Source organism: Apium graveolens, chromosome 3, assembly GCF_009905375.1.
Source record: "Apium graveolens cultivar Ventura chromosome 3, ASM990537v1, whole genome shotgun sequence".
NCBI lineage: Eukaryota > Viridiplantae > Streptophyta > Magnoliopsida > Apiales > Apiaceae > Apium > Apium graveolens.
Window position 1 is genome coordinate 75,245,580 of NC_133649.1, and position 11,408 is coordinate 75,256,987.

Sequence of the window (11,408 nt, forward strand, 5' to 3'; positions counted from 1 at the left end):
ATAAGCAGATATTGCAGCTTGGCCAATCATATCGAACTCCAACAATGTTTTCACATTTTCATGTAATATATAAATTATTTTCTCAGTCCCAAACACGTCCGAATCACACGGAATTGGTATTGACTCCCCAGTGGCTTTCATGAAGACTGCAGCATGTTTGTATAACACCTTGTACTGCTTTGGCACATTCTTGTTTAGCTTCATTTTTCTATAATCATCTTGAAGTTTCTGCAACTCATCTTTCCGCTTAGACTGCCCCTGCAACACTTCCTTTTTCTTTTTCTACACAGAATTAAATAAAACAAGAATAATCGGTTATTATTGACATAACTACTATAGAATGCAACAATCAATTCAGAGTATATTGACATAATTTTTATATAACATACCGCCACAGTTGGGTAGATGATCAATTCACGAGGCCATGCTACGTGAGAGCCAACTGCTTGGCGTACAACCTCAATTTCACCAGGTATGGGCACTGGAACCGACGCCTCTGGCTGGATGTGTCCGTCAACCGACACACGAACATGTTCGGGCTTTAGAGGCACTCCGTGTACTAAAACATTCATCTCTTCGTGATCATCAAAAACTGTTCTAAAAGCAACCTTGTTCTCTATGCAATCCAGTGCAAGCTCACATGACTGTGGACCCTACATTATAGTGAGGGATCAATTTAATTTTATTGCATAAATCCCAAGTCTGTAGGCATATATCTAGTAGATCTTAATAATAGTTTACCTTCTTTCCGCTCGGAGGAGAGAGGTCAAAACCAACAAAGTCTTCATCATTTACCAACAACTGTTTGGCACTCAGCGGTTTAACAGCAACTCCAACATTCCGCTTATCAGCAGCTCTCTCTTTATTAACAGGTACTTGATAACTTGATTTGTCAGAGAACATAGGAGAGTGACCATTCGAAGCATTAACCAAGGCCTTAAGTTCAGCCATCTCCCGCTGATTTCTTTCCAACTGATCCAACAACTCTGCCTTGGTAATTTTAGTCTTTTTCGCTTTCGGAAAATTGAAGAATGCTGTTGGAGTGACAAAGCCGCCAACCCTCGAACCCTTCCTGCGTGCTCAGGAGTCTGAAGTGCCGTAGTCAACACATCTTCTGTTCCATGTGGAACAAATTCACCCTTCTCCTTCATTTCAAGTAACTCAGCCTGTAAAATAAATACAAACAATTAGTGCATTATTTATGACGCAATTATCTTTGAAGGGAATGCAGTATTAAAAATATCACTTACAATTCTCGCATTTATTTCCGCTTGCTCTTCAGTAAGCTCATCAGGATTCTTTGGCATCCTAGCCTTTCACCAAAAAATTACACGATCAGGTTTCTCTTTCCGCTTTAAGTTCCCTTTCTTTATCTGTTAAAAAAGGGAAAATGTTTAAACTCCCTTAAAACTTAGAATTGTAAAGCCAAATAGATATGGTTCTTACTTCTTCTTCTCGCAAACCAATATACCCCTTCCTTGACAAGCGGTGATGATATTTCCGTTTACCCACTCTATTGCTCTGTAACTTACGTTGTTCCTGCACCAAAATAAATTAGTAAAAATTAATAAATATTATTTAACCAAAATCTATTTAATCATTTAGCAAGTAAAATGGCAATCATGTATATTTTATTAGTAGAATATATTCATACCAGCCATTTGGGGCTCGTCCTCTCTGCAACAAATTTCTTCCAAGGTTCTTTACCAACAAACGCATACTTCTTCGAAGGCTTCATCAATTTCTTCTTTTTTCCAATAAATGGCATCACATATTTTGCAGTTAAATCAGCTTTAAACTGCCTCCATTTTTCACCTGCCGATTGTAGCACAAGCTTCTCACTTTCTGGGGCAATTTTGAATGTGTCCTAAAGAGCCACATAATATAAATTAGCCACATAATTTACAGTCACAATTTAAATAAAATGAAGAAGTCAACAAGGGATATAATTTACCTGGACATCATCCCATAATTTTGCTTTTAGATCACAATCCACTTTTGGCCAGTTTTCAGTGTCGATTGGAATCATTGTCCTTGCGAGCATTCCTATGTAAGACTGTAAAGTAGGCCTGGTATTTCCGATGGGAACTCCAAAATCATTGTATCTAACTTTAAATTTCTTTCGCCGAGCTTTCTTCACCACTACTTTGTGAAGAGCTGAAACACCACGCGCACCTCCTAGCCTTTTTTTGCAGATTCAGAAGTGGTCATCGTTTCTTCACAACTACTTTGAGTTTGATATTATGGAGGGACTTGAACCAACTTTTCATTACAAGTCTCTGAAGTTTTGACATCAGGAACAATCTCATCATCAACCTTTTCAGAGTTATTCTTCCTGTCATTTTCTTCGAAAATTACTTTCTTGGCTTTTTGCTTCTTTGCCATTTTGCTCCCTTAGTCTGCATTAAATTGAATAATAAAGCCATCAGTTGAACAATATATTTTCAGTCCGTCATTAATTACAGTCAAGCATAAATAATAAATTGTAAAATCAGCAAGTACGAATACAACTATACAAGAACAATAATTTACCTAAACTGCAATCAGTAATTAATCACATCCGAAATAACTCTAAAGTATTTTATAGAAGTATAATTAAATAATGCAAAATTATTAAAGAAAAAATAATGCCATCAATCAGTAATTATGGATGAACTACTTATATGATTATAACAATGCAAAACAAAAAAAAAAATTAACAATATATTTTACACATTATAACACAATTAAAGGCAAATATATATGGTTCATTCAGTCATTCAAATTCCCATTTAGATATATATTTTACATAAAGCTACATCATCAGTCAGTAACGACATTAGGTGCAGGAGTTTTAGTAGCAGTATTTTTAATCCAAATTTCCTCAACATTAGGTCTAGCAGTATGAGCGACATCATCAGTAGTGACATCAGTTGCGGGGATTTCAGTGCAGAATGGGGGATGTTCCATGATCGTGTCTCCTAAGTCATCTTCATTATACAATTCTTGGTAGTCTCGAGTTGTGGAGGATAGAACAATAGACCAGGTAGCATCAACGGGATCTTCAAGGTAAAACACTTGCTTGACTTGGTCAACAGAAACATATTTATCTTTTTTGTGACCTTGTCGACTAAAATCCACAAGTGTGAACCCAAGATCATCAACCCTTATTCCTTTATCATTACTTGCCCATTTACACAGGAACAAGGGAGCTTTGAATGCATGGTAGTCTAATTCCCATATCTCTTGTATGATACCGTAAAATGTCAAATCACTTTCTACGGGGTTCAAGTCCTTGGCACTAGAAACCTGGACCGCTTTAGCAATGACAGACACCCCGCTGTTTTGAACAACGCGTATGTCATCTCGTTCCTTTGTAAAATATCGCACTCCATTCACTAGATAACCTTGATAAGTTAGTACTGAAAATGATGGCTTGGCAGCGAGCCATCTTATCGTATCTGAAACACCTTTGTTGTTCTCCCTTAGTTCATCATTCACCTACAGATATGATAAGAAATTTTAAATCCTAAATAGCTAATAGTCGTCATTACACTACAGATCAAAGAACCTAATACAACACTGACTTTGTTTTGAAACCAATCAGCAAAGAGCCGATTGTGCTCTCTCATGAGCCAATGTAAGCTTTTCCTTTTCCCCCGGTGAATTTCTTCAAGATATTCCTTATGCATTCTGAAAAATGCATATGGAATGATATATTAAAGACACATTACAAGACTAATTACTGGATAATGAGGAATTGAAAACAACAAACTGCATAAACTCACAGAATATATGGAAACACTTCAGCGTTGTTTAGAAGGACATGTAGATGTGCTTCATCTCGCTCCTTCTCTTCCACTGATTTTATTATCACAGCGGATAATGGACCTGATATCTTATTATCTTGGTCCTTTGGAAGACCGGCAGTGGAGTAATTCTGACTAAGAAACTCGGTGCAGAATTCTACGGACTCTTCTCCAAGGTAACTCTCTGCCATACAACCATCGGGATAATAACGGTTTCGAACATAACTCTTTAGTACTTTATTAAACCGTTCAAACACATACATCCACCTATAAAATACTGGTCCACATAAGCGTAGTTCCTGGACCAAGTGGACTACTATATGTACCATTACATCAAAAAATGACGCATGGAAAACCTTTTCTAGATCGCACAAGGTTAGTATAACATCTGACTGCAGCTTATCCAGTTTTGACACGTCTACTACTTTGTTGCACAAAGCATTAAAAAAGAAACACAATCTAATAATTGTGACCCTAACATGCTTCGGAAGAACGGAGCGTATTGCAACCGAGAGTAATTGTTGGAGAAGAATGTGGCAATCATGTGATTTCAGCCCGTAAATATTCAAATCAGGCATGGAAACACAATTTTTTATGTTCGATGCATGTCCGTATGGAAGTTTCATCGACATTAATGATGACAAGAAAGTCCTTTTTTCTGCCTTTGACAAAGTAAAGGGAGAAGGAGGCAAATAGGTTTTCTTTACTCTTACTTGGGGAGCCAAATCAGATCTAACGCCCATTTCCATCATATCACGATGGGCTGCCGCACTATCCTTTGTCTTATGGCGCATATTTAGTAATGTGCCAATCAGACTATCACATACATTCTTCTCGACATGCATGACATCAATACAGTGCCTAACATGGTGAAATTTCCAGTATTCTAACTCGAAAAATACTGACTTTTTCTTCCATGGACTTTCAACCTTCTTTGCCTTCTTCATTTTCTTCCCAAATTCAAATTTGATTTGTTCTTGCTCTGCTAACACTTCTTCTCCGGATAGGGTTCGACGCGGCTGCCCAAACTCTTGTTGTCCATTAAAAGCAGCCTTCTGCCTTCTATAAGGATGATGTAGAGGCAAATATCGACGATGCCCTTGGTAGCACATTTTCCTACTATGAGTCAAAAAATTAGCTACGGTGTCATCTCCATAAACTGGACAACACTTATAACCCTTATTAACGCAGCCAGATAAATTTGCGTAAGTAGGGAAGTCATTTATCGTCCACATTAAAACTGCTTTTAAAGTGAAAAATGATTTGTTATACGCGTCATACATATTTGGTTCCCCTTCCTTCCAAAGCTTTTTTAAATCATCAATCATCGGTTGTAAGTAGATGTCGATGTTATTACCAGGCTCATGCGGGCCAGGGACCAATATCGACAACATCATAAATTTTCTTTTCATACATAACCAGGGAGGAAGATTGTAAGTCACCAATATGACTGGCCAGCAACTATATCTATTAGATAGGCCATTATTGTGCGGGTTTACACCATCCGCCGATAAAGCCAAGCGAAGGTTTCTCGGTTCACTACCAAAGGATGGCCACCTATAATCTATATTTTTCCAAGATGGAGAGTCGGCTGGATGTCGCATTTTACTATCTTGTGTCCGCTATTGCGCATGCCAACACATTAGTTTAGCGGTGGAAGGAGATTTAAACATACATTTAAATCTAGGAATTATTGGAAAATACCACATGACTTTGGCTGGAAGATTAATCCTCTCTTCACCTTTCTTTGTCAACTTCCACCGAGAAAATCGACACTTAGGACACTTGGTTGCATCAGCATGTACACCCCTGTACAGTACACAGTCATTCAGACATGAATGGAACTTTATATACTCTAGACCTAAATTGGAGAGGGTTTTTTTTGCTTCATATGCATTACTAGGTAACACATTATCTTTGGGAAGTAGAGACCCAACAGAAGAAAGGAGGTCAGTGAAGGCACTATCGGTAATACCAAACCTAGATTTCCAGTTATGCAACTTCAACATCGACTCTAACTTAGTACAGTCACTACCCTCATATAGAGGTTGCTCAGCATCGGCTACGAACCTCCTAAACTGATATGAATCATTATCATATTGACTCGAGTTATATGCCGCTTCACAAACATCAACGGTTTCCGAAGCAGCGACATGCTCCTGATCTTGCTCTGACGCTTCATCAGAGGCTTGCTCAGGAGGTGGGTCTGGAGCTTGCTCTTCAGGTGGACAACTAGCACTTGAAGATTTAGGACCCGTAGAAGCAGTCTCCTCGTGCCAAACCCAATGCACATAACCTAGACAAAAGCCATTGTCATAGATATGGCCCCTGATTGTTTTTATAGAGAATTTTTTAAAATTGGCGCATCGTCCTACGATCTTCAGAATTTTCTTCAGCATATATCAAGAAGTTTTCCACCCCCATTTCAAATGCTAAAGAATCCCTATCTTGCAAAATCCATGTCTTATCCATCAAATTTCCCTACCTGATAGCCACTATAAATATTAAAAATCCAACACATACCTATTTATAATTATTTAATAATAAGGCATATCAAATTTCTGTTGGTTACTGTAGGGATTAATTATATAAACTTAGAAAGGAGTAAATACCTTGATATCCTAATAATTTATAGTACTAATTCATTACTCTAAGATCCTATACATATACCCAATTAATTACAAAACTAGACTAAATTTATAAACTAGACTAAATTAAACCAAGATAATTAAAACAAATTAAACCAAGATATTTGAAAATATCACATAATTAAAAACCAATAATTCCAACATTCACAGCCCAGACAATTGTTAAATTTCCTTCACATAAATAAAACTCAGTGAGAACTTGAGTATTGAAACAAATTCAGCCCATAAATAAATAAATTAAAATTATCTGTTACTTGTATCTGTGAGAAGGATAATTATACAAAACAATTACTATAATATAACACAAGTAACAGATAGTTCATATCAGGAATGCAGAGACTTGTTCATATCAGAGAAATGACTATCATACAAAACAAGAAATGCAGAGACTTGTTCATATCTGAGACCTGTTCAAATGCAGCCCCAAAACCCCCCCCAAAACACACTAATATGTATGAACAACCCCCAGAAAACACATAATTAAAAACAGAACAGAAACATTTACATTTACATTTACATCAATGTACCTAAAACATTGATTTACATCAGTGTACCTAAAATATTTAACATGACATAAAATTCCCAAAAACAGGACATAAAACCCCCAAAAAGAAACAAACATAAAACCCCCAAAAACATAAAACATTTACATGCACAAAGAAGAAAAATAGTAAAGAAGAAAAGAAGATAAACATAAAACATTTACATGCACAAAGAAGATATTAAACATAAAAATGAGGGAGATAAACAGTAAAGAAGTAAAGAAGAATATACCTCCGGATGCTTTCAATGTTCCGAAACCCCAATGTTCTAAACCCTCAGTGCTCCAACCTCCAAATGCTGTCTACCTCCAGATACTAGCTCCAACCTCCAGATACTAGCTCAATTTCAAGTTTAATTTGCTCTAATTTGAAGCTCCAAATCTTGAATTAGAATTGGGGCTAAAATTAGGGTTTCAGAGAAAAGAGAGAAGAGACGGTTAACAGAGACTAAGGTAAGAAGAGAGAAGAAAGGTAAGAAGACTAAGAGAGAAGGAGGGGAGAGATGAGAGAGACGAGAGAGGCGAGGGTCGGGGAGAGATGAGAGGCTCGCGGGAGGTTTTTGGAAAGGGGGGAAAATATGTTAAAGTGAATTTTTTGTTAAAATTAAAGGGGGGAAAGTGTACTGAAAAGCGGGGGGGGGGGAGTTAAGTAATTTTTATTTTTTTTAAAAGGCCATAGACAACGGTTAACAAAATGAACTGATGTCAAAGTTAAAAACAAATTTGTGGCCTTTTTAATTTCTGAAGATAGACAACGGCTACTAAGTGAAACCGATGTCAATATGCGTATTCAACATCGCTTTTTACAAAACCGATGTTAAATTGCATTTTAACATCGGGTGCATTACATGCCAATGTCTAAGGACCGATGTCGTATCTACTATTTCTAGTAGTGGTGGTTGATTTGGAGTAGGATAAAAATTGGTAATCGTGTAAACATAGCCGTCGTAATGTCCGATTTACTTTAGACTATTTTGTTCTTAACATCAGGACCCGAGAACTCACTGTTAAGTTTTGACCATTGCCATGATTAGATAGTTCATGTTACGAGCTTCGTTTTGATATGTGGTTCGTTTGAATCCGATGTACGGTTTAGGAGAAACGACCATTTTAAGTAACGGCATTTCGCGAACGAACCATTACCCCTCGCCTTACTTTGCAACATTGGTTAAAGACCTTAAATGACTAATTGTAGTATGAAACATTTATTTAAAGTGTATTAGGCAGTTGGTAAGGCACTCGCGAAAGAATTTCCATAAAACCCTTAATGGTTAATTTATTAAAAATGGTGGAGCCGAGGGTACTCGAGCGACTTAAGTGAATCGTTAAGCGCAAAAGCGAACGTTAGGGTCTAATTGGTTAAAGTATAGATTCATAAGCGGCTTTGGTTTAATTCCAACTTATATGTTGTTTATAGGTTACCAGACTCGTCCCAAGCCATTTATCACCCCCAGTCGCTCAGGCAAGTTTTCTACCCGTTATACTGTTGTGATGTATTCATATGTATATGCATTATCTTGTGATAGATGCATGATGGTTAATTAGCAAATCTTGCGATATATTGGAGCATGTGATATGGTATATATGCATGTCTGTTTCGTAATCTTGATATATATCTGTTGATTCAAATGCTTATTAGTTGTATAATACCTATGCTAGAGATAAGCAGTAATTGCGTATACCCTTAGTATAGGGGGACCCAAAGGTGAACATTTTCTAAAACCGGGAGTCGACGTTCCCGAGTATATTATATATATTTATATATATATAGATATAGTTTTCAAAACTATGAATCGAATAAGGTTTATTCGATAACTTTATTTTTATTAATGAATATTATTTTTGAATATTCATTCAAGGGCTTATGACTCCGTTTATTCATATTAATGGATATTATTTTGAATATTCATTCGAGGACATATGACTCCGTTTATTTTATTTAATGAATATTATTTTTGAATATTCATTCGAGGACTTATGACTCCTCTTATTTACTAAATAATATTCTTTATTTCATTAAAGAATAATGTTTCGATAATCAAACTTATTTTCGATTATTCAAATAAAGATCATACTTTCGTATAAGTATATCTTTGGTTATTTATTATTCATTTCAAGTATGAGTTTTAAAACTCCTACCTCGATTATTTTTATAAAGATCACCTTTATGGGAATATTATTTAAATAATAATATTCAGATATTTTCTAATATATCGGGACTGATTTATTTTATTAAATCAGCATTACTCCAAATATTCTTAAAAATGTTTTCGAGTCTTCAAAATGATTTTAAAAGTTAGGGCGGATCCCAAAACTCATTTTTATATTTAAGATTCACCTTTCGAAGGGGATATTAATACTCGCTCAAAACTTGAGGGATCCGGCTCTGTGGTGTATTTTATATTCGCAACAAGGTTGCTATTTTGATAAAAGAGTTTTTGATTACTTACCCAACACTCGGGAAGTAAAATTCTTGGAACAAGTTAATCCATTAACAGGCATCACCTGGGAAATATCGGTGAGTTTTCCTTTCCAACTAGATACGACTTCTTGGTGGAGCCGTATCAACAAGTTTCTACTTGGGGAAAGGGGGGACGAGCTTTACGTTTCAGAGTCATGGATTTCATCTGAACTAGGAGTGGCGTAAGTGGTCGAGTGGCGCCAGCCCAGCCTTATTATATTGGCCCAAATGGCCTGGAAGTTCCGCTAAGACGGTCCATTCCTTAGGAGTCCAGTGTTCGGTTGACAAGTAAATCCGACAGGTTCTCCTCTACATATAGAAAATGGTGGGGTTGCACTACTGCGACTGATCATCGTAAGTGGTCTTCCTGGCACGGCAAACTCCCGTAATGAGTTCATCATCCAGTTGGATATTTCTGCAACACTACCCGGAGCATTTCGATCGAAAGGCTACGAATGGGTGATTGTCGAAGCATTGACAAGGGTCAAACAGTTATAATGGTGTTTCCATTGAATGAAGTATCTTGTAACTTCATTTCCTTAAAAAATATTTCAAAGATTGAATCTATTCAAGTCTTAGCTTATGGTCTCATCTATGGGACGAACTTTTGAAACTTATTATACTTTGAACAGTGGTAGTTCAAGTAGATTTCTAAAAATGGTATAAGTATAGTGAAGTAATTGGTAACTTCATCTTCCTTTAAGCTTATATCCAGTAAGTAATTACCTTACACTTGATAAAGGATTCTAGTAAGTTATCCATTTAGATACTTGCATTATTGTTTACACTATATATTATCTTGCGAGCTGTAATGCTCACTCTTGCTTCATTTCTTCATCACACAACAACAGTTAGGAAAGATGGCCAGACTCAAGCAGACCCAGCGCAAGCGCGTGGGAAGCGTCCCGCGTCTTCCCGTTGATGTTGTAGCTGTTATAGCTGCAGAGGTAGATCTATTGGTAGATCAGGCATTCTACTTTTGGGAACCAATTATGTATAATTATAACTTGTGGCAGATAATGGCAATTAACTGTAAACTTATTAAGTAATCATTTTGGGTTGTAATAACTTTTAAATTGTGGATTCAAGGACTTATACTTATTTCAATTTCATCTCTGAGACTATAACGGGTTGTGGTGTGTGTTAGTGTGGGGTCACAACATGAGGTTATTTATTATTAATTAAGTTAAGTGATATTGTGGAAAGAAAGACCATGACGACCCGGATCCCCGACCCCGGATCTGGGGGTGTTACAAAAATGATGAATTATAATGTTTAAACTCTTGAATGCTATGTTTTTTTCAACTATATTAAGTTTTAAGACTTGCATGTTAGTTATAGCCCTTGCATGATGAAATTAACCCTTGCATGTTGATTTATAAGTGATTTTAGACTAGGAAACCATACTTGCTTGCTATGAGTTTTGATACTTAATTTTTCTGAGGTGCATGCCACGAATTATGTGTTAAATTGATAGTGTAAATATGTCACGTTTAAAAGAGATTAAAATCAGTAGGTATCAAGTGTTCAACCTAAGTGTATAATTCGAATTATGCTTAGAACTTAGAGATATGAAACTAGTTGCCTCTCTTGACCCCTTGATAATTGGTAATAATGGTAAATAAAATAAAAATAAACCTTGTGAACTATATGTCAGTAGGTGTTAGCATGATATTAGGCTTGGTTGTTGGTTTGTTCATTAGTTTTGGTGGTTAAGAAGGGAGTTAAGGTGGAAGGGATGTATTAGTCCTATTTGGGCAGAATTTAGCACTAGAAGTTTAGGTCATTTTAGGTATGCATTGGTGAGGCCTTGTTAGACCCAAGTTCAGTGGAGTTAGGAATTGGTATATACTTGAGTCCAGAAGCTTTAGATTGGATAAAATCATGCATTTGGTTAGGTGCACAAGCACAAAACCGAGAGGAACTCAAAAGAGGGCATATTTGGTACAAGTCCATATTTGACCCATTAT

At 36.4% G+C, this 11,408-nt stretch overlaps 1 protein-coding gene across 1 annotated transcript; it reads right to left on the reverse strand.

Moving 5' to 3' along the window:
- Positions 1-2,802: 2,802 nt before the first annotated feature.
- On the reverse strand, positions 2,803-5,392 carry LOC141714352 (uncharacterized). The gene is made up of 3 exons (XM_074517876.1): positions 3,768-5,392; positions 3,567-3,672; positions 2,803-3,480 (listed from the first exon to the last, which is right to left on the reverse strand). The coding sequence occupies exons 1-3, from the start codon at positions 5,390-5,392 to the stop codon at positions 2,803-2,805; spliced, it is 2,409 nt and encodes an 802-aa protein (XP_074373977.1).
- Positions 5,393-11,408: the final 6,016 nt, after the last annotated feature.

What these genes read in the sequence shown, in the direction of transcription:
- LOC141714352 (XM_074517876.1), bottom strand. Translation starts at nt 5,392, where the DNA reads ATGCGACATCCAGCCGACTCTCCATCTTGGAAAAATATAGATTATAGG. An exon ending in GAAGTGTTTCCATATATTCT is followed by an intron (nt 3,673 to 3,767) that starts GTGAGTTTATGC and finishes TGCATTTTTCAG; the next exon opens with AATGCATAAGGAATATCTTG. An exon ending in CTGATTGGTTTCAAAACAAA is followed by an intron (nt 3,481 to 3,566) that starts GTCAGTGTTGTA and finishes TCATATCTGTAG; the next exon opens with GTGAATGATGAACTAAGGGA.